The 24,367-nt window shown below is 43.0% G+C and overlaps 1 protein-coding gene across 2 annotated transcripts in view; it reads right to left on the bottom strand.

The window, feature by feature from the left end:
* LOC146858915 (galectin-9-like) overlaps nucleotides 1–19,177 on the bottom strand; it is a 50,403-nt gene extending 31,226 nt beyond the window's left edge. The window contains exons 1-4 of one of the 2 annotated variants that reach the window (XM_085649556.1): nucleotides 18,844–19,142; nucleotides 10,062–10,236; nucleotides 9,370–9,458; nucleotides 2,235–2,442 (exon numbers count right to left, since the gene is read on the bottom strand). In XM_085649556.1, coding sequence (XP_085505682.1) covers nucleotides 2,235–2,442; nucleotides 9,370–9,458; nucleotides 10,062–10,085 — 321 coding nt within the window. In that variant the 5' untranslated portion in view covers nucleotides 10,086–10,236; nucleotides 18,844–19,142. Of the gene's footprint in view, nucleotides 1–2,234; nucleotides 2,443–9,369; nucleotides 9,459–10,061; nucleotides 10,237–18,843 lie in introns of both variants that reach the window. The other variant, XM_085649555.1, reaches the window with a different exon arrangement.
* Nucleotides 19,178–24,367: the final 5,190 nt, after the last annotated feature.

Here is a 24,367-nt window from a genome sequence, read left to right as displayed (position 1 = left end):
ATCTCAAGGTCAGAGGTCTCTGACCTTGCGATAGAGAGACAAAATTGTGTTTTTTTTTAAAAGGATACCACCCAACACATACATGTTTTTGACTAACTCTTTCTTGGCACCAGTAGCCAAGAGTCCTTCTTGGCACCAGGACCTAAGCTTATCATTTCTCTCCAAAAAGAGAAGAAAATGATTCTTCATCCCTGAATGGAATACTGCTAGCCGATTTACATGGAGGGCTCGGGCACAGTGAGCACAAATGATTGTTGTGGTTGCTGGCATCTGGATGGGGTTCCCTTTCAACTGGCAGCTCATGAGACAAAGTCCCAGAGATGAGCCTACTTTTAGCAAAAATAATAGATACTGCATTCCCATACAGCTCAGGTCCTCACTTTTCACTCCCATCTGCATTTGCAGCAGATGTCAAATACATATTTGTTGACTGTGTAGCAGCTCCGTGGGCTAGGGCGAATGTGAATTGGAGTTTAGATTTATGGGTTGATTCCCAAAAAGCAATTCGGCTGCCAGCATTTCAATGTGTATTCAATACTATGTTTTGTTGCTTACAGCGCTACTGTTTTCCTGGTATTAATAGTTCGGCTGAAGGAGGTGCTAAGTATAATCAAATGTTACAGAGTGTAGGACTAGGATTTCAGTTCATTGTGGAAAAGTGGTCTATCCTCAATAAATCTGATTCCCATGGGTGGGCAATTTGAAAGGTGAATTGCCTGGTGGGAAAATGAAACTGTGTCCAAGCGGGGGCAGTGGTAAGTGGATTCTCAAACAAGCTTGGCATTTGAAGATCAAAGCAATGAGAAGGTTTGTTAAGAAAGAGTATGCCAGCAGAGGAGGTGGGCTAGCCGGGTAGATGGCTCAATGTGTGTGCAATGCACAACACTTTGAACTTCACACGTCTGTACATGGAAAGCAACTTCTGTTGTGACTGGTGTGATGTGTACTTATTGGGGGCTCCAGGCAGTAGGTAGGTATGTTCTCTAAGTACTGCACTCTTTCTAGGCAGCAAGCAAGGATTAATGGATTGTAACCACAAGTGCTGGTCTAAGGAAGGAAATAATCTTTAAAAAGATTTAAAGTGGTAATCAAGTTCCATTCTTTTTAACAACAGTGACCCGGATTGGAAAAAGTCCAATACCAGATGATCCTGCAAGTTCTTTGCTGGTGCGACAAGGACGGAAAGATCTGTGTTGGATGGTTCACATTAGGAGGTACTCAACCACCCATCTCCCCACAGAATGCAGACAGTTAGCTGAGGAATTGAGATTTTGGCTGGATTGAGATTTCATTGTCTTTTGCATGAATGAGAAATGATTGCACATGATCGCCTTTGGTGCGATTGTAAATAGTGAAATGGGCACGCATTGGGTTTTATCCGATCCAGTTGAAAAACAGGCCTGTAAAGCGGCAACAGCTCTATCCAAAGGTCTGAGATGCTCATCTAAAACAGGGATCATTGGCAGGACTTGCTTGGTGCTTCTACCAGACTGAAATACTCCTTACAGGGGTCTACTATAGGTTGCAGACTTTCTAGCTAAATAAGTACATGATCTCCGACAGCCTTGTCTAACAACTTAGACGTACAGGGGAGGTTGGACATGGGGCGGTTGCTCCCAGAATCATGCTGGATAACTGGAGCCTTTGTCAACAGCGACTTAATGTTATCGAAAAAAATCAGCTTTTCTCTTTAGTGACAGAAATATAGAACATTCACTGAAAAAGCAGATGTTTTCAGCGCATGATCCAAAATATCACAATGACTCTGATTGCGCGTGTTGCCTAATTCTAAACGTATAAGGGAAAACACACCTGGTGTATTTCATACACCAGGAAAGGGAGGTATGCACAATCCTATTCTGTTTATTCTTCTCTTTCCTAATTAACATTTATCTTAAAGTGACATTAGATATAAACCTGCACAGCTGAGGCGCCCTTTGCAAATCAAAAATCAGGGCTTGAAGAGAGGAATCAGAGAGGAGGGCAGAAAAAGTGGACGTGGAGATGAGGAGAAAGACATATGGAGGGATGAGAACAGAAGGAAAAAACATGGCGGAAGTGGAAGAGCCCCAATATTCACTCTCAATGCTTCATTTTTATTCTCAAAAGTGAGGCCTTTTTAAAAGGAGCTTGTTCGTAGGATGAACAAAACAGTTGAATCAATGTGTACCATAAAAACACAGAGGACTTTGCTCCAGGCCAGACCTTGAACTGTGAAACGCGACAAGACTTACCATATAACAGTGATGGTTCACAAGGACCCGGATTTCAAACCGGTGGCCCTTGTGAAACGGCATCTCGTGCTTTCTCTCCTCTTTTCCCCATTGGTTCCTCTCCTTGGTGTTGCAAACAACGACACCACCCTCCGAAAAGCGCGGGTTGAAATGGAAGGCGATGTTCTCAGACGTCGCGCAATGATCACACTGCAAGTTCACAGCAAACCTATTGAGGACAACAAAGAGGACAAATCCCAAGATTACACCCAGCTAGAAACAGCCATCACTGCCCTGCATGACGCCCTAGTCGAGAGCAGACTTCCTTCACGCGGAGTCGATTTGCAACCTGTAGGCCATATACGGGAGCCTCAGGAAGAACAAAAACATCATGAATTAAGCCATTTACGACACTTCCAACAGGAAAAAATATGTGTGGTTAGATTGTAGTAACCTGGCTGATGGTGCTGGTTTATGGGTTTTACGCTTGTTTGGAAAAGTGTGTTTTAGTTGTTTTAGGAACAGGTGTGCTCTTAGCTGCTGATGAGTTGTGGCCCCTTTACTGGAAGCCTACTCAGTTTGCGTTTTAATGAGCAGGTTGCATATGTCTGCCCTAATATGTTCTGGGTCAGCCCATCTTTACAACGCATCTAGTACAACAAGAGACCACTACATTACGAACACTACAACACATTTACCTCTACAACACAGTAAGTTCCAATAACGTAAGTTGCAATGTATTACATTTATGCAGCAATTAAGGATTTAATGGTGGGTGGATGGTGGTGTTTAGAGGGGATTTTTAGGATTCAGGGTTGAGGGGTGGTAATGGGTAGTTAGGGATTTATAGGAATCATGGATGGGTAGTGGTAAGAGTAGTAAAAGGTTTTAGTCATTAGGGATGGGTAGTGGTAAGGGATAGTAAGGGGTGTATAGGGTTTAAGGAAGGGTAGTAGTAATGGGTCCAGGGGCATTTGGGGTTTAGTGGTGGCTCTGGGGGAGGGGTTAAAATACAATATAAAAACTATTACTTCATTAATTCGCAGTGCTGAATTCATTTGCAGAATATGTAGCTTACCTAGACAAATACAAAAGTTACACACTGCATTTTATCTTTCTTTCAGTGCTGGTAGAAAAATGCTTTCCCAGTGATGGTGCTGTAACTGCTTGCAGGTCTGGCATTAATACAGACATCCACCATTGAACCCATCTCAATGTGGGGAAAAAGACTGCAAACGAGAATGCATTGCACTGTATTTTTTCCTTTATGTGTGTCTTTTTAAACTGCTCTATGGTTTCAAAGTACTACAAAAGGAAAGGACATCCTGGAATAATTTTAATTTCCTTACAGTGCACTTCGCATTTAAAATTAGATTTAAAATAATACACATTGTTGCGTAAAACACACTTTAAATAATAGCACAATCCTCTAACAAAAACACACAGTTCTCCAAAAATTGCCAAACATATCAGCAGTCTCAGATAAACAAGGAACAGTAAACGTACGAAGCACAAATGTTCTAAATCATTCTTAAGAGTATTAAAGTGAATTATTAAATCATGTAATATTAAAAATGCATAACAAGTGACAACTGTAGTATGGCTCTATACTGAAATCGAGGAGCTCAGGTGACATTTATAAACCATTCGACCTTCGGCCTCGTGGTTTGCAAATGTTTCCAGAACCCATGGGTTTCAATATAGGTACGCATTCTCTCTCTCTCTCTCTCTCTCTCTCTCTCTCTCTCTCTCTTTCTCTCTCCCCCTCCCGCCCTCCCTCTCTCTCTCTCTCTCTCTCTCTCTCTCTCCCGTTGCAGGCATCAGACGGGCAGAATCCAGCCCAAACTTCAATTATTGGAACAAAGGGATGTCGCAGTCCAGAGATACTGTTTAAGGGTTTTTTTTATTCACCACCACAACTACCACCGATGCGTTTCACCACAAGGGAAGTGGGTGTGAACACAGGGTAAGTGTATTCGTTGTAGCGGATGCGTTGTATGTGTATGTATTGCGTTGTGCAGCTGGACAGTTTGGTAGTGATATGCAACCATTCCTGGTGGGTGCTGGCAGTGGTCAGGCCTCTGAGTGTCGAATCCCCTCTCCGCCGAATACATGTGTGTGCTACTTTGGGCACCGACTTGCACTTTCCTCTATAGTGGAGCAGTGATGGGTTTTAGGGTGGGCAGTCAGCAGATGTTTGTGTGTGAGTTTTATGGCGAGTCTTTTCCACAGTGTGTTCTTTTCATATAAAAGGGATAATTTAGCAGGGAGTGCACAATGGACAGATAAAATACCTGCAAAAACCTGATCAAAACCAGGAGGGGAGTGCCAGGAAGCAGTAAAAAGTGTTGGCTTCGTTCTCAAGGGGTTTACCACCTTCTGTTGTGCGTTTTACAGCAGGCGGGTAGTTTCAACTAGTACGATCCAGTTCCTAGTTTAATTGAGTTTTCTGGTTTCATATCAGGCACGTATAATGTACGTATAATTCACAGAACTAAATGATGTCCTTCCCATGAACCCGAAGAATGACCTCAAAATGAACTTGCTGGCATCGTCTATTTCAAGCACTTCCTTATTGTGCAGGAGGGCCTTTTCTGTGCATGACTTTCCTACAGGGCGGACTGTTCCAATGCAACTTTGTAGGGGAAAGATTGTATCAGTTTCATATAAAACCCCCGCAATTAACTGCAGTGCGCGGTCTCAGAGATCAGCGGGGCTGCTGTCGAGGCGCTACAGGGGAATGCAGACTTGTTTGTACTTCAGAGACATGTGAAATCCATTGCTTGCTCTCAAAACCTAAAATTCACAAGGTGTTGCTCATGTTTCTCTTTCCAGAGAGTCTAATCTACATTCTGTACGACAGAAGACACGTGTGCTGAGGTAACGATCAGTTTAACTTGGCGTTTTAATGATGACGCGTAGTTTTGCACCCTTGCACTTTAACAGGGGGAAACCATGGTCCATCTCGCACCGTGCATATACCCGCCTCAGTTCAGCATATAAGCACTTTCATTATCTATAGCATCTATTTATGTAATCCAGCGGCCCGCATGGCCATTTTGCACTTTCTACATTAGGGAAAAGACCAACCCCTTATCAGCCATTTTGATCCACTTTACATCTGTATTTGGCATCCTTTTTTATATATTTAGGAAGGAAAGAAAAAACAAGAAATGAAGGACAGGCGATATGATGCCCAATGGCTGGAGTAGAGTTATGACCATTTTTTTCGTTTTTCTTGTATGCATCTTTTTAACCCTGTTGAATTGTATGTTTGATCATGTTTATGGTTTTAATTTACTGATGAACTATATTAAATCCTGCTCTCAAAACCTAAAATTCACAAGGTGTTGCTCATGTTTCTCTTTCCAGAGAGTCTACTCTACATTCTGAACAACAGAAGACGCGAGTTGTACACGTAGCTCCTCCTGAAGTTCCTTCTCCTCCACAAGTGGATGTGCTTCGAAACACACCTAAAACTTATGCTAGGAGCTACATAAAATAAAGTTATGCAAAGGTAGTGAGAGATGCGACACAATATATAAGTATAGTGGCAATGGAAGAATTTCGCTAATTAAACACAATAACCTAGTGATGATGATAGTAAAAGATTACTTTGAAGTCTTTCAGAGTTTAGAAAAATAGCTGAGGTCCTGAGTCACCAAACACCTTCTGCAGGTACCTGAAACGTAAGTAACTAGGTAGAATTACTCAAGTTTGGTGTCCATCCTGTCTTAAGTCAATCTGTGCCATCCAGGTTTCGATATGTTCAACGCATGTGCTGATTCAGAAATATTTCGAGATCATCCACGTAGAAGTGGAGGATGACAGCCTGCTGAATTCAATTCTAGTAGTATACTCCAAATCATACATTACATTTATACATATAAAAGGGCACTTGCATTTTTTAAAGGTTGATTAACTGTGTCAAATTGGAATTAAAATATCCACGGCAGCAATGACAGACCAATGTTATCCTCGGGAAGATCGGGCGCAGATACGTATTGGCCGATCAAAACAGTTCTGGACCAAAGCAAATGGCATTAACTTGATCTTGTACTTTGTAAGAATTTAAGGTAAAGCATTTAGATATTATGGCATCATCAGAAGGCCTTACATAATTCGCAACTTGAAGGCCGCGTGACAAAGTTTTTAAAATGTCTTACATTAGGTTCTGCATTGGCACGCATATAGAAATGCATGTATGTCCTAGTGACTATCTGACAAACAGGAAGCAGATGTTTTGTGTGTAAACAGTGTGAACAGTCTGACTAAAAACACTTTGCTATAGTCAGTCGTAGCCAACTTTTAAAGCGGAGTTTGGCATGTAGGGCACACAAGTCGGACTCCTGAATACCCAAGAAGTACAATTATGTTCAGTACTCCTGGATTTGAGTTCAAACATGGCCTACAGCAGAGCCTGAGCTCAGCTTGTCTGATATTGTTCCAACATTGAGATATATCTGCGAGCCCCTTACGACAAATATTGACTGTTCTTAACTCCTGCCGAGTCACTCTTATGACAGCCTTAAGGATTCTATAGAACCATGGAAGGGGGTCTAATGTGAATATTAAAAATGGAAGAAAGAAGAAGCTGTGGTCACACCAAAGGGGCGGGGCATGAGACTGATCCTTAGCCATATGGACTGGGATGTATTCATTGTCTCTGGCTATCTCTGGAAGACTACGCATCAGCAGCGGTCCGTGGAGGGAGTTCCGTGGGGCGGAAAGGCGGGGCGGGGGAGGGGCAGGGTGGGGATACTAAACACCGAAACATGGATAATTGGAGGTAAGTAAACAATTAAATAAATAAAACAAATTTCGTAGCGCGCCCTGCATCACAAAATGCGGTGCAGCGCGCGCTACGAAATTCGTTTTATTAATGTAATTGTTTACTTACCTCCAATTATCCATGTTCCGGTGTTTAGTACCCCCCACCTTGCCCCTCCCCCGCCCCGCCTTTCCGCCCCACGGAACTCCCTCCACGGACGCTGCTGCTACGCATGCTGTAGGACAATGAGCCGAACATTCATCTTGAATCAAATTGGCCTAGTACTGAACGTTTCCAGTGGGACAATGGACAGGAACATCACAAGAGGTCTCAATCTGCGTTTTCTAGGACATTATTTCTCTGTGAACGAGAGTCATTTAAATATTGTGTTGTGTTTTTTGGGGCGGGGGGTGTTTGATTGTAGGGGGCTGGACAATTTTCATTTTTCGACATGTTCCTGAAGTTAGAAGACCACGATTTCTTCTAATATATTGGAAATACGTGAAATATTTGCTATGTAAGATAGTGCGCTTCAAGGAAGGTTAAGTCAAGGTCTGGCTTTTTAGGAGGACAAATGCATTTTTAATGGACATTGGACCGGAATCTAAGAAGGGACTGAGAAAGTCATCTGAGGGACTGACGTTAGTACAGGCCCATAGTCAGCAAGTTAAGAGAGTCTGCAATATGGATTCCAGAGAGTTAGCTGTGACCTGTACTGGGTGTAAATGACTGGAATGGAAATCTAGGTTGAAGATATGTATCGTTTAACATTGTAAAATACCCCCTGGGCCCATTATTTTGCAGTAATATGTATCTAGAATACACTATACAGACACAACACATCCACTTTCAGGACAAGTCTGGTACGTCATGTCCTATTGGGCCTCTCTGAATGAGTGACCTCCATACTGTGTTATCTGTGTCCAGAGGCGTAACATAGGTCAAAGAGACACTACTGCACAGGTTAATATCTGTGATGCGGCCAACCAAAGTGCAATCCTAGGGACCGCTCAGTTTATATTATGTAGCTGTTTGTGCCAGTCTAGTGTCCAATCCCAGGGGTTACGTAATCACATAGGGATCCCTCTTGTATACATTTGTGTATTTTAGGGACTCCAGAGCCTTTCGGTTCCCAAAGTGTACCTGTAGCCCTTCTGTCTGTCAATCACTCGGAGATCACTATCACTAACAGGCAGTAAAGGGATGCAACCTTGGGTTGCAATGGCTGATGGATTGCTTAAGGCACTAAGGTGCCCTGTAAAAGTTACAGTTTGACCAGGTGCAGTCAATAGAACACTGCAGAGTCTTGGAGAGAGGAATTTGCCCTTTTGCGAGCTTGCGTCAAGGTATTAAAGCCGCTGCCAGTGATTCCAAGCTGATGTTACACTCTGCCCCTCCATCTTCCCCAGCCTGTCTGTCCGCGTGCCACAATCTCCTCACGCACTATGTCCATGTACCCCAAGTTTCTCACACGGTTTATGTGTTCCAAGATCCTCACGCAGTCGGTGGTGTTTACCAAGCTCTTCGCACAGTCTGTGTCTGCGCCTCAAACTCTTTAAAGTCAGTGGAGTGCCCCAAACTCATAGAGTCAAAGGTGTTACTCAGGCTCACCCTAAGCTTATGACACGGGTTGCGTATCTCAAGCTCCTCACTCATTCTGTCATTTTGCCCCATGTTTCTCACACAGTCTGTGTGGCGTTTCCCAAGTTCATCACGCCATCAGCTAGTTCAATGGCTAGCTAAAGTTTCTAAGTGATATCAGACGGAGTTACAAACTATCAGCATCTTCATGACAAAGTGCTAAGTTCTCTTGGAGTGCAACATTGCAAAGTGCTATTCATTTCAGAAAGCAGTATGTGCTCTCTTGTATAGTATCACATCTAAAGGAAATCCCTGCTCCCTTCCCTTCACCCCACGCCAAGTTCCTGGCCACCGTATTGCCCATAAGACGTGTCCCTTGCTTTTACTGCTGTGCAGAAGGAAAGTGGTGGACCAGACTCAGCTGAGGGCACTGGGTGAACTATGTGATATTATGTTCTCACCAACAGTGATGGGCAATATGATAGGAAGAAGGGCACGTGGGAGGTGGTCGAGACCTTAATGCCAAGCTAGCGGATCAAAAAGGCCTTTGACAGAGCCAGCCAAGTGTCAAGTCACTGGTGAGGCCTCAGCCTTGTTGATATGTGAGAGGCACTGCTCTGCTGTGGGGTCTCTCCTATTTCCTTGCACCCGTCGGCTTCTGGTTTCACAGTATGTGAATGACACACACCTCAGGCCACAATGTATGCCTGGTTGCACACAATGAGTATATACTCTCATGCCATTTTTGCCACTGACAACCGCTCTGGCCCTCAATTGCACTCTATCACCATGTAGAATACTCACGTGTCACCATGATGACTGACTGTGCCACTGATCACCAACACGGTCCCATCGCTGAGGCTGCCGGAGATACCTTGGGTGAAGGGCACCGACTGCAAACCAAAGGAGAGTCTTAATGCTTCAGCAAAAAAAAAAATCAGGCTGGTCTGTTGTATTTTGTTCATTTTGTACCATGATACGCTACTGTACTCAAATAATATGGTGTGTCCTTCCACACTTCCAAACAAAAACATAATGCTGTCCCGCGTCAGGTGTGAGTTCTCAATGTTGTTTTTCACTGTATGCCTAAATGACCTAGGGGCATAGTATCAAAAATGGCGTTAAAATTATCGCCGCTTTATCGGCAGGAAAGTGCCGCTAAAAGCGGCGATAATGGGCTTGATAATATGTCCTTGAGAATTCCAATAGAAACCCATGTTCTGGTGTGAACCTGGGCTTCTATTGGAATTCTCTGCGGCATATTATCAAGCCCATTATCACTGATTTAGCGGCAATTTCCTGCCGATAAAGCGGCGATAATTTTAACGCCATTCTTGATAATATGCCCCCTAGTGCCCCAAGTGCAACAAATGTGACCACTAGGGAGTTACTTACTCCTGAAATGGGACAGCCTGAGATCGCAGGAGTATGTCACTGTAAGTACAATTGTTGCAGCGCTACCACTACAAGTTAGTGCATAGTTACTCATAACTTACCATCGAGCAGTGACTGTTTCCCATGCTGGGGGCTCAGTAATGCTGTAACAAACTGCTCAGGCCCTGGGTTGTCTGTAGTCAATAAGGATTCAGCGTTGACCAACAGCCCAGATCTAGGTGATTGTGGTCCCCTGATTTGTCTATTCAGTGTCTTGGTGTCTTTTTTTGCTCTTTACTGTGAGAAAGGAAAGAGAAGAAAGACTGTGGCTGCTACAGCAAATTAAATGACGTACTAAGTCCTTCCTGACTCCCTTGAACCACCCTTTTGTTCCATAATTCCTATTATCAGAAAGGAATGTTCATCCCTTAATGTGGGTTACTCCTGGAAATATCCAGTTTTCAATGTCTATTTCATACCTATTCTGCATCTCTGTTAGTGTTCGTTCTCCATTTTTACACAATAATAGATCTCGCTTCCAAGGAGTGAAAAAAAATTGCTAACCTTAGGTATAATTTTATTGAGCCTAGATGGTGTGTAATATACACCATACATATAAAGGTATCGTATTCTCTTCTCAGAAGCTCACGGCTGGCACTATTATACCCTTAGAGATGTAGCGGGCTCTACCGGCCATTAAAGGCCTGCTCAGTGCTAAAGGCCCAAGCCGAAGGTGAGACCTTTAAGAAGGGAGCGGACCTTTAATGGCCGGTAGAGCCACTACGGAGGGCTCTAAGGCTATTAGAACATTCTGCTCCTCTATTCTGTGAACAAAGGCCTCACAGAGCCGGAGGAGATTGAGATCCCCTTGGGCTCTGTGAGGCCTTTGTTCACAGAAACAGCTGTGAACAAACACTTGAATGTTGATGCTCCGGGCTTCTCCCAGCCATTAGAAGCCCAGAGCACTCCACTGTCGTCAATGGTGCGCTCAACATTCCAATGTTCTAATACATCTCCGCACGATGAATAGTAATGCTACGTAGCCTGGAATCCCCCTCATGCCTCTGTAATCCACGCACTAGGGCCTCCCTGCCCCTTTATACCACTCTGGCAGGTTTCTACTTTCTTCCTTTATAACAGTTTCACCGTCTTTCTCTTCCTTTTCCATCTTTCTCTTCCTCCTTCTTTCCCCTCTGTGTATTTTTCCCTCTTTTGCTCTTGGTAAATGTCTGAAGAGGAGAAATAAGTGCCTGTCCCCACAAATGATGCTGGTGGTCTCCACCGGCAACCACCGGCTCAAATTAATCACTGAATCTAAGATTTGAGCGAAATGGAAGGCAATGCACAACTTTATTTATCTCTTCCCAAATGTATGGGGTCACTGATGTTCCTACATCCTGCAACCACTGTCCACAAAGCTTGGCATAATCTAGGATCTTGACTACCATCCATCTTAGATATTGATACACCCATCTGCTGGGTGACTGGAGAAATACAGCATCAAGCAAGCTGGTGTTAGCCTACTGTTGACTATTAAAATAACTCAATCTGCAGATATTTAAAAAACCCTCCCTCCTCTCGAATCCAAATCTTCCCTGCATTTCTTGAAATGTAAGGAATGCATTAATCATTTTTAATAATCTGATCTGCTCCCAGAATTCCCTTCTCATCTGAAGGGTTGTATGATCTAGTTAACTCTGTTGGGAGGAAGGGGTTAGCGTTAGCCCAGGGCGGAATGCAGCCCCTAGCGGGAACTCAGACGTCTGCCCTCACTGGGGATCTCTCTGCTGACACTCAGCTCGCATCGCTTGAAACTGATCTTTTTACAATGCTTTGGACTGTTGCATTAAGGTGCATAACCCCAAGCGACACGCTCCTTAAACATTCGATTGAGAATACTCATAAAATATTTCTTTTGCACGTTTAAGAATACACATTTTTGTATGTTTTGTAAAATAAATGCAGGCTAAAAAAAAGATAACTGAACGTGGGGTAAAGCCCTCCCTCAAATGCTTAGGGCGGCATAAAGCTCTCTTCTAACCACTCTGGGGAATTTCTTTACCCACATGAATTAAGTTGTCGTTTTATTTAATTCCGAAAAATACACTTTTCTGGTTACAAAGAAAGACATTGAACTAAATAAGCGTGGCAAAACCACTGACTTTAGCCAAACCTCACAGCATCCATGTGGGTTAAGCTGCATCATAGTCAAGATGTGTAATCCACGCATGCGCACACCTACAAACTTCCGCATCTGCTTTTTCTTTCTTTTTAGTTAACGAGCATCGAAGTTGGATCTAATATAATATAAGTAATAGTGTTGCATAGTTTAACGTATAGATCGGAGTAACGTATCGTTTTACATCTATTCTTAAGTATCACATGGAATTAGACATCACCACTGACTGACATTGCTCTACTTGTCTTACTCTATAATAGTTTTATTAATTTTGTCGCTCGAATGTTTTGAAAATTCATCTGTAACTTCAAATGTTTTAGCTATGCTTTCAGATTCATAATCCAAATATGAGGCAACATATAATCACATTTTAATCGCTGACATTATCTTTGTGCGGTCTATCATAATCTCCGCAGTGCTAATAAAACGAGACAACGGTTTAATAAATAAAACAAACATCGACGGGAAAAGGGGCTCCCCTGTCTAGTTCCCCCACTAATATTCATGGTGCCTTCGGATGCTCCCTCCGGAACCCGCTCTGCGTCACCTTTTGATTTAGGGGTCTTAAACCTATGAAAGGGGATGGAAACTTAAGGCGTCTTAATGTTTAATTAAAACAAATGACTATTCTGTTGAATTGTGGCCATCTGGTTAATGTACAAACATCCGATAATGAATATGCATTGTGGGAATCCTTCCGGGTCAGCTGGACGCGCGTCTCGTGCGTTCCCAGTGAGTACTCAGGGGCAGATTTTCAAGCCCCTTGCGCGTCTCTTTTAACATGGGAAAAGTGACGCACAAGTGGCGCAAGGGGCTTGTAAATTTGCCCGTCAGTGTTCACAAGAGTCAAAGGCTGACGTTTCAGGCGCCTTCCAACGGCTGCGTGTTCCCATCAGTATCCCTCGGGGTTGACAGAGACGGGAACCCCGGGAAATTGTAAATACTCTTTTTCTGCAGTGGGAATTACACAGCAACGTATTTTTTCCTTCTGGATTTGTATAGCGCGAACTCGACCCGAAGGTACTGGCGCGCTTTACGTGAGCAACAGTAACGTTACACAAGGACACATTCGTTTTTGGTAGGCACGGGGAATGTACGTGATTTGCCCAAAATCACAGGATGTTGAGCCCACGCCGAAACCCGAATCCCCAGCTCTAAAGTCGGCAGCTCTAGCCGTTAGGCCCCATCCTCTCGACAATAGTAAAGACAATATAACCGGGTGCTTTTTACAGCATATGGTTTCGCAAATATGCAGGGCAAGGGGGGCTATACTAGCTGGGCCTGGTAAACATTTAATACCGTCAATCTTTTGTTCAACAACGACACAACTATCAGTTAACAGTATATAGAATGGAGGCGGAGTGCCCATCATCCTTCTGATGTCGGTATGACGAGTGCACATCCAGTCGGTTGACAGTAACATCCGTTGTCTGTGTACGGCTTACATCTACTTGAAGAATTCTTACTTTGGGTTAATCTATGTAATTCTCACCTCAGATTTACCCCTAATATCAGTAAAGACAGAATTGAGTTCCTAGACATCTGGATACTAGTTAAAGATCAAAGAATAGAGGTTTCCCTTTATACTAAGCCTACTGCCCGCAACACCCTTTTGCTGTACACCAGTTACCAGCCGCGCAGCCAAAAAGATAGTATCCCGTTCAGTCAATTTTTGAGATATCGTAGGAATTGTACCTCCTTGAAAGATTTTGACTATCATTCAGAACAACTTAAAATCAAGTTGCTGGAAAGAGGTTATCCCAACAGATTGGTTAGGGACTCATACAAAAGAGCCAAATATTATGATAGAGTGGCCCTATTCCAGAGTAAACGGACTAAGACTGAAAATAACATCGTTTGTGTTACTACCCACTCCAATATTGACCATAAAGTACGCCAGATCATAAACACTCAGTGGCATATTCTCAATTCCGACTCACAAAAACAGGTACTCCCTAAACCCATCTTCGCGTTTCGCCGAAATAAAAATCTACGAAACGTTTTGGTCAAAACTAGAGAGCCCTTAAAAGACAGATTTGTTCAGAGATCCATCGTTGGAAGTACTCCTGTGATGGGAACACACAAATGTGGCAATTGCCATGCGTGTGATTTTGCCATCATAGGACATGTCCTTACCTGGGGCAAACGTACCTTCACTATGAAGTCGATGAGTAATTGCCGTACCAGCAATGTTATTTACCTTATCCTGTGCCCCTGCCATAAAGGATATGTAGGTGAAACAGGCAGGGAGTTCAGGGTGAGGTTTAGCGAACACAAGTCGGCTATATCCAATCACCGACCTGGAGCCCCAATGGTAACCCACTGGCTGGAATGTGGACACACAGTAAGTGATTTGCGGTGGACAATTTTGGAACGCATCCTCCCTCCAAAAGATGGGAATATTGATTGCTTGAGGCGCAAAAGAGAGGTATTCTGGGTTTACACCTTAGATACATTTGCAGATGGACTTAATGAGTCGTTACCTTGGGAGAATGCTATCATCTGATCCCTAATTTCTGTCAGTCCATGTACCCCCTTTCAGGATTAATTGTTTGTATTTTTACTTTTGATTTTACTCCCCCTATGTAAGTTTTATATATTGGACTATCATTCTCACTAGTCCATACCTGTAGTTGCCTTGTAGTATTTTCTTTTGTCACCGTCTATTAGTTTACCTCGCTGCAGTTCTCTGCACGCACATGTTATCACTTTAATTATAATTTTTGGTACATTTCACATTGCTTACCGTTTATCTTCCCTTTATATTGTTTGTTCCCCATTAGGCTTATCTTGCCGGATTATTATACTTTTTATCTCCATTTGAGAATTTTTTGTGAATTTTTTGTGATTTTCCCTTAATATAGTTTAGCCATTCCAATATGGCCGATTTTCTCTTCATAGTAACTCATCGTGGCTCTATATTCTTCTGACCCGTTTTCTATTTCTGGAGCGAAGCACATGACTTCCCGTTGCCGGGTATTTGAATCCGACACCTTCAACATTGCATTTTGAAATCTACGGCGAGGCTACGCAGTACTTCGTATTTTCTTCAGAAGACTTCTCTGATGGACGCAGACGGACTTGTCACACGAGGATAATATCGGTAAAAGTTTTTACTTTGGTGACCTATGCTGGTGCCGTTTTCCCAATAGGCTCTTTAACTAACGGGCCCTTTATTGTGGTCTCTATTTTAGAAACAGTTAACGTTATCTTGGCGACTCGGCGCTTGTGCTATTAACTCGCACCCCCTTTTTGACTGGCTTAGCACTTGCTTTCCTGGGGCAGTAGGAATCCACTGCTAGCGTTTTCAATTACGTCCGCCGCCTGATACCGATATGGCGATACATTGGGTAAGAACCTTTACTTTATTTGGATGCTGCCGTCATCTATTCTGGCTATATTTTCATTGTTTCTTTAAAGACAATGCTGACCTCTGTTTCATTTAACAGATCTGTAGTTAGTACCCATTTGCGATGTCCGATGGACCCCATATCGTTTACTACCCTTATTGTCATTTCTCATCTTAATATGGATTAACTCTTCACACTTTAAAGACCAGAACGAGTGATGAGTTTTTACTTTGGTCTCTTAGCACTTCTAGTAAGACACGCTTTACGTAAGGCTGCTTGCTCACTGAGGGTAGTACCCTCATTTCCTCTCCCATGGGACTGTATCATCAGTGTATTATTTACTTCAGTTTACTTTCCATAGTAAAACTTTATGTGGAGACTATGAAGTTTCGTTTGCACTCATTAGATTATCAGTATTCATTAGAGTCTTGATAAATTATTGTATTCAGCCAGCATTTGACATGTACACTTAATGCTGTTATGCATCGTGTAATTCCAGTTCATTAGGGGCCGTGATTTTGAACCCTCAGCCACTACTGGAAGTACTTCGATTCTACCTTGCCTACATCTAGGAAATATTAGTGCTGTGGAGATATTCCTCTCCTGTGAAGTATGTTTCCTAATTATACTTTTGTGTTGGCTTAAAATACTTGCTGCTTCATATGTCTCCCTCTGAGTTTGACTCTTTTAGACATTTACTACTTAATAATTTCTCTTATTTACGCCTTTAAGTAGGTTCTTTCTCCCTACGACACACAGTTTTCATCTTTCTCACACAGAATGTTCTTGTTTTTTCATCACAGGCAATTTCTGGTGACGGCTGTTCTTCTTTTCCCTTTTCTTGCTCCATTGGGGATTGTTTCTGTAGTCACAACTCATAATTAATGTTGTTGTGTTTATGAAATTATTTTCTATTAAGATATGTCCTGTTGTGTTCCACAGACCGATTATGAGCGTACATGCTTGAAGCCCGACAAATTGGATTATTAAATTAATCTCTTGGATATCGTGACTAAGATGCTTATGTCAATTGCGCCTTGATGAAGGAGTTCATATTTAAAACAGATTTCGAGATCTCCGAAACGCGCGTCTGGATATCGTGACTAAGATGCTTATGTCAATTGCGCCTTGATGAAGGAGTTCATATTTAAAACAGATTTCGAGATCTCCGAAACGCGCGTCTGGATATCGTGACTAAGATGCTTATGTCAATTGCGCCCTGATGAAGGAGTTCATATTTAAAACAGATTTCGAGATCTCCGAAACGCGCGTCTGGATATCGTGACTAAGATGCTTATGTCAATTGCGCCTTGATGAAGGAGTTCATATTTAAAACAGATTTCGAGATCTCCGAAACGCGCGTCTGGATATCGTGACTAAGATGCTTATGTCAATTGCGCCTTGATGAAGGAGTTCATATTTAAAACAGATTTCGAGATCTCCGAAACGCGCGTCTGGATATCGTGACTAAGATGCTTATGTCAATTGCGCCCTGATGAAGGAGTTCATATTTAAAACAGATTTCGAGATCTCCGAAACGCGCGTCTGGATATCGTGACTAAGATGCTTATGTCAATTGCGCCCTGATGAAGGAGTTCATATTTAAAACAGATTTCGAGATCTCCGAAACGCGCGTCGAAAAATGAAAGATAAATAATCTCTATATGAAATTAACCTCTATTTCGGTTCGTGGACACATTTGTATTTATGGATTTATAGCCTAAGTATATTACATTAGTGGGGGGACTGTACTCCTGTTTTTTTACTTACATCTAACCGACTGCCTTCCTCTCGGCTGTCCTTATTAAGTTCAACTAAAACTGAACTTTACAGCGAGGTGCAATAAGATATACAGGTTGCAAAAGCCTTCACCATGGTAACGGACTGTTCCACCCCAGGGGACGTCAATGGACTTCCAGCAGAAACCCAGTATCTCAAAATCCGAACAGTTTGTTTTACTTCCTCCTGACCGGTTTCTGTCGCAATAAAGACACGTCTCACTGCCTTTTAACCCGTTTGTTAAAACAATCGGAAACGAAATGCCAGTGCCCAGCAAAGAACGGGCTTTCGAAATAGCACAGCCCTCTCAGCAGCCGGCAGTGGTATAGTCTGAATTAATAGGGGGAAAACACTGTTTGGTACATATTCACAAAGTCAAAATGAAAGTGGAAAATGACTCCCTTGCTAACCCACGTTTCTCTCTGAGTCCCTAATGTTGGGGGCTGGATTTTAGCATTTCCCCTCCACCCGTCATATTCTTAGTTTTTCTGCGGTGCCCTCAGAGCAGCACTTTGGTCAATGCAAAAAGACCACTTACTTAATATATTGCAGTATTGGAATAAGAAGGGTAATAAGCCTCCGTGGTCATTTTGGGGAAAGTTGCACTTTCCCCAAATATTCCAGGACTCAGAAATATTAAGACTAAATTATCCAGCAGGGGTGACTAAATTATGTGGTCAGAAAAAGCAAATTATGCGGCGTAATGCGGTACAAATTAACAGTATTATTGCATTATTACGTCTTTACATATATTAACACTATCTGGGCAAAGGTTCCGCCTCATTAGGAAAAAGTCTATCACTCAAACAGGCATTTGAAAGGCAACCAGCAGACTTTCCCAAAGGGACTTTCACTGCGCAACAACACATAACCGCATTTTCTGTACTTTTAAGTGGTCTGATTATGCAGCAGATGATGGATTATGTGTCAAATGCGGCATATCCGTAAATATGCGGAAAAAGCAGTAGCCGCAGAATCGCATAAATCCATCAGTCCTGCCTGTGACTCAATGGGGAGAGGATGTGGCCTAAGGGCTAGGGGGTCAACCTCTAATCTGGGGAACCGGCTTCTAGTCTCGGCAATGACGCTCAACATCCTGTGATTCTGGGCAAATCACTTATTCTCCATATGCCAAACAAAAATGAATTTGTCATTGTGTAACGCAACTGGTGCTTATGTAAAGCGCTCTGATACCTTCGGGTCAAGCTAAATAAAACTCCCAAAAATAAAAAATAAATCCCCCAATTACAAGACGTTTCAAATACGGGACTTTCCTTTTGGAAATAATTGGTCCAGGTGTGGAAACTCAATTCACTTCCAACGCTTCCCTCTTCCTCGCCCCCACCGCCCTTCAGCACTTTGAGTCAACTTTATAATAACAAACCGCACTGCATAAATATTCAACATAACTGTAGAAGCCCCAGAATGCAGTGATGAGGTAAATTAAGGCCTGACGACTGGAAATCGTGTCCTCGAGACACGGGCGATCAGGTAAGTTTAAGAAAGAACTAACAGGGCAGCATTTTTCAATTCTTACAGCCCCCATTTCCAGGTGATGGTACCTCCCGGGGGACCCGGAAGTCACCTGGCACTCACCGGTCTGTGGAACTGGTTGTGGGGATGGCCGACCTGCATCTTGAGTGACTTCCTGGATGCTTCCCGAGGTGCGGAGGAGGATGTGGTGCCCGGGCGCAGACCTGCTTGCCTTTTGTACACGGCGCTGTCACTTCTGCTATTTTCCGCTCCTCCCTTTCTGCTCCACCTCTAAGGAGAGTCCGAGAGTGAAGAGGTGAAAGGGAAGGGGGGCCTGGCCTGGCAGGAGAGGCTGATCTCACCCCGTGCTGATTCAGCACCACGAGGGTGGAGGGGCTCGGGCTCCTGCTCACAGGGTCACTGCCGGGGCTGTCAGCAGGCCAAGTGGGCCGGCCTTTGGGTCACAACACCAAATGACAGCAGGGTCACAAGCCCATGTTGTGACACACACAATTACAAGAAAGTTCCCAAGACAGAGCCAGGAAACTGGTTTGATTGCAAAACAGCCCACTTTATGCATTTCATGATCAACATGTTAAACCAGCAACGTAGCCTGGTTGGATAATGCGCCTGCTGCCTTGCCTCTGCGCTCATGCTGAAGCTCACAGGATACAATCTCGATTTGAGGACTCCGCATTTCATCACTTGGAGGGTAATAGAGTGAGTACCAAGTCTTTTGCGCAAGAGATCGACGTCAAGGCGCTTTACACATCTGTAAATATTTTAATAGTGCACAGACAGTACAAACTATTACAATTTGTAATTAGAGGTCTGTACATCTAATAAACAGGAAATAATCCCCAGTGACATTTGAATAGCTCTTTTCTTCGCCCAGTTTCTTCACATTGGAGACAATTTCTCGATTAAAGCAAGATCAAAGGGTGTTTGAGTTAATCGTTCTTTCTTATTGTATTAGTTCATGGTTTCATTGCTTCTCGGTGAATAACGCAGACTTTTAACAGGAATTCTTTAGAGCCCTCATGGAAGGTATGTATGATGTGGCTGGTGGAGGGATGAGGGAAAGCTGTGCCAGAGTCTTGGTCCAACACCAAGAACTGGCTGAAAGATTTTTTTTTGCTTATTTCATTTTGGGATCCCTAGTTTAACCCCTTCGCTGCTAGGCCTTTTCCCCTCCTGTGCTAAGCCTTTTTTTGGGCTATTTGGGGTAGTGCGCGCTTAGGCCCCTGTAACTTTTTGACCACATTAGGTATCCACGCCAAATTTGCGTCCTTTTCTTCCAACATCATGGGGATTCTAAAGGTACCCAGGGTTTGTGGATTGTCCTAGAGGGTTCCCAGAAATTAGTCAAAATACAGCAAAATGTTGGTTTTTTTGTGAAAAATGAGGAAAAGTGGCTGCAAATGAAAGCGTCTGGGTTTTTCTCTGCAAATGATATCAAAAAAGGGTTTGTGGGGCTGAAATCACAATTTCTCCAGCTTTTAGGGAATGACAGATTTTTGTCAGAAATCCAACATGTTTTACACAGTTTTGATATTTTTCTGGGACATACCCTATTTTTGCTATTTTTTGTGCTTTCAACCTCCTTCCAGATAATGGTAGAAATGGGTAGAAAAGCAATAATGGATCCTGGAAAGCTATACATTTTTGAAAAGTAGACAAAATTCTGAATTCAGCAAGGGGTCATTTGTGTAGATCCATCAAGGTTTCTTTATAGAAACTAACAGGTAAATATGGGAAAAATTAAAAATTTGTTGAAAAAAGCAGCCTTTTGAGTCAACGTTTTCACCTGTAACTTCTTCGAATTATGACATCTCTTTGAAAGCAATGTACCGTTACATCCGGTGGACCTTCCTGGTTGTGGGGATATATAGGACTTGTAGGTTCACCAAGAGCCCAACGAACTCAGATTAAAAAACTGAGCAGCATTTTGTAATGGTTTTTTTTTGTTCCGGGTATATAGCAATTATTGTGGGAAAATGTGTACATGGAAAAATCGGTATCAAAGACACCTATGTATTTCTGAAATGGGAACAAATTACAGAGTTTAGAAACAGTGCATATTTGGACATTTTCGAAATTGGGAATACTCATACTTGCATGACAATTATTGGTCATTTTTCAAAATGACTTTTTTTTTACACATTTGGAAGGGAGAAACGCATCAAAAATCAATAGGTAATAACAGTTGCTTTACAAATCTGAACTACCCTAAGTCTCCTGATAAAAATGGTACCTCACTTGTGTGGGTAGGCATAGTGCCCACGACAGGAAGTGGCTCAAAACCTAAGGTGAACACACCACATTTTCACACTGAAAATGTACACTGTTTTTGCAAAGAGTCTAGCTGTAGTTTGTGAACCCTAGCCCTGCCGGCACCTAGGGAAACCTAGCAAACCTATACATTTTTGAAAACTAGACACCCAGGGGAATCCAGGATGGGGTGACTTGACTGCCTCCCACCATGGTCTGTTACCCAGAATCCCTTGCAAACGTAAAAAATTGACAAAAAAAACACATTTTCCCCACAGTTCTGTGATGGAAAGTTCTGGAATCTGCGTGGATCCACAAATTTCCACACACCCCGCGTTCCCCAAAGTCCTACGAGAAAAATGGTACCTCACTTGTGCGGGCCGGCATAGTGCCCGCGACAGGAAACGGCGCAAAACGCAACGTGGTCACACCTCAATTTTGCAGTGGAAAATTACCCCTTTTTAGGTCTCGCGAGCCAAAGGCTCGAAGAGACATTTTATATGTGGGATTTTCAAAGTGCTACCCGCAGTCTTTTGGCTGGCCTAAACCTTGAGTGCGCGATCACATGCACGTGCACAGCTGCTCCTCTGCTCATTGCGTTCCCCCCTCCCTTCTCACCCAGCCCTTTGATGCTCTGCTCGATTACTTTCACTTTCGCCGCTTTGACCCTTGCATTACCCCCTCCCTTCTCACCCAGCCCTTTGATGCTCTGTTCGCATCTCCCTCCTCCCTGGGCCTGAAGGGAGACAGAGCCATCCTGCTTGATTAATGGCTTTGCATTCCCATGTGTTCCCGTAGTAAACATGTTATATTTTGATTTCCCTCTACCGTGACTCAGGGTTCTTTGGGCTCAAACGTCAGCATTTCTAGAATGTAAACGTCTTGTTGGCTGCGCTCTGGCAGCTCGGACTCTCGCACCTTTAAATTACGTTTTGCCAGCGTAGCCCATGTGGAATCAGATTACGAAAGCGAGACTTGGCGCTGCCTAATGTCTGTGTAAATAGAAAGAAGAGATGAGTTTCTGTCCATTGATCATTTGCACGGAAATTAAAATACCCGTTTCTGCCGAATAGTTCAGTGTCTGCCTTGACACACCAGCTCTTCCGTCTTGTTTAAATGTTTCCTTTCCGCCACTGCCGCCGCTCATCAGTGCTATTTTTTTAAACTCATTTAGTTTTATTTTATTATTTACATGGGGCACATCTGTGCCTGAGTGTGTGGCCAAGAGCTATTTATCAGCACGGTGCCCGTTTCACGGCCCATGCTTCATGAAGCTCAGCGGGAGCCGTACTGATATAAGAAGACACAGACTTTTTAATTAGGCACCAGTACCGGAGTATTAAGGAAGCACCTCATGCGGTAAGCCATTTCTCTCGCGTGTGAGCACCGAGCAGGCACATTTTGCAGCGTCACACACCGGCTTCAGCAATGGTGGCTGCTTCTTGTTTTAGTGAGGAAAGAGATCGGACCGAAACACAGGACAGTGACTTGCTATTCATGGCAGGATTTGTTTACACATGGGAATTGTGAACTTGCCTCATCTTTCACTTTGAAACACTCTGCTGCCAACCGCACCTGGAAAAATGTTTAGAAACATTCTAACTGCATGGTGAAAAGTTCTTGCTATGAGCCAGCCAAACCCCTGCAGCTCAATTCCTAAATTGTGGCAAAACTATAAAGAAACGAGGAATTAACTCTACAGGCAGCGTCTCCAAACCGCGCCTGCCGTTTAAGGAAATGAGGCAGGGGTTCCGCTTCATGAAACCTTTTGTAAGCCACATTTTTAAGCCTAAAAGACCGTCAACGTGCTCAATAAAACAACAAAACTTAAAAACAATTGCATTTTGCTTTTTAATTACAGCTTAGATCATCACTCCCATTGTTTTGATAAGTAAATGGTGCCAAGATGGCCATGAGGTTTGCATTGTGTGCAGGGCGTTCCACAGATCATTGTCTTTCAAGTTTTCCCAATCAATTGCGTAGAACCACGAGCCTCGCCATCGCTAGTTTTTTTGTGCATGTACAGTCCTGGGACCTCAGAATCTTACTGCACTGTATGACTGAGCAGCATACATTATTAATGTAAATAAACAGGGCTCTTGGTAAAACAATACGCTTGCATTTAGCAAGAGTTGTGCAGACAAAATAAACACAGGCAGTTGCATCTAAAAATGATCGCTTTTCTTAAGATGGAGCTGACACAATGCCTCAATTCGTCCACAAGATAAGATTCACAAAGACTGGCAGCAACTGGGAATTACACAAAATGAGTACATAAAATTGTGTTTTTTTTGTAACGCGGAACTGCCTCTTACAAAAAGTAACATCTCACTTTGTTCATTCCAAATTAATACAGCACCACCCTGTACCCCTTTCAGAAAAGGGTAGCGTTTCTGGTGTGAGGCATTTCTATGCATTCAGGCGGAAGTTCTTTTTTGCAGTTAGTGCTTCTGAACAAAGGAAAGACATACATGTCTTCCATCCTGTGCCTCTTAGAATACAGTATGGACTGGGTGCACAATTCCTTTTTTGGCCTCTTTGCTACATGTGGTATTGAAATTCAATGACTGCGACTCTCGGGAACTAACATAGGTTTTATTTAGGATTAACAGATTGCTCCTGTAGAACAAACATTATGCATCTGGTACTGAGATTTCCTTTTACCAATCATGGTAGGTGTTTTAGTCCACCTGGGCTAATAAAATAAAGATTACAACTCCCCGAGCGCACTGTTAAAAACATAAAAGCTAAGGCCTAGAAAAAAATCCAAAATGTCTTTGGTAAAGATATGCCTTGTTTTACCATTGCCACCAATTAACAAATCATGTGCCAGGTCAACATGGTGCAATACCTAGAACCCAGACATGTGTGACCTGTGCTCTGCCAGTCACAGAGCCGGCAGTGACGCTTAGCCCACTCAAGTAATTTCTTCTTACATCTTTGAAATATCTGGCATAAAGTCGGAGAGAAACATACAGCCAAACCTAAAACGTGAAACAAGTAAAATCATTCTTTCAACCTTCCCTTAGTCTAGGCTTACAAACAAGGACAGAATCCAGTCCAGTACCAATTTAAGAACTGTAGTCATCCATTCTCCTTAAGACAGGGTTGAGATACAGAATTGACAACCTCAGCACACATCAAACAAGCATTTGCAATGCAATACGTCTCGCATTACTGAAAGTTTGAGCTATTGGCATCGCATTATTATTTGCAACGCCAATAGCTTCAACTTTCAGTAATGCGAGACCTATTGCATTGCAAATGCTTGTTGGCAAAGTGACTAGCTGTAGTTTTTGAACCCTAGCCCTGCCGGCACCTAGGGAAACCTAGCAAACCTATACATTTTTGAAAACTAGACACCCAGGGGAATCCA

Source organism: Triturus cristatus, chromosome 3_2 (genome assembly GCF_964204655.1).
Source record: "Triturus cristatus chromosome 3_2, aTriCri1.1, whole genome shotgun sequence".
Lineage (NCBI taxonomy): Eukaryota > Metazoa > Chordata > Amphibia > Caudata > Salamandridae > Triturus > Triturus cristatus.
Note: the sequence above shows the minus strand (reverse complement) of the source record. Positions and strands in the feature narration are given on the sequence as shown.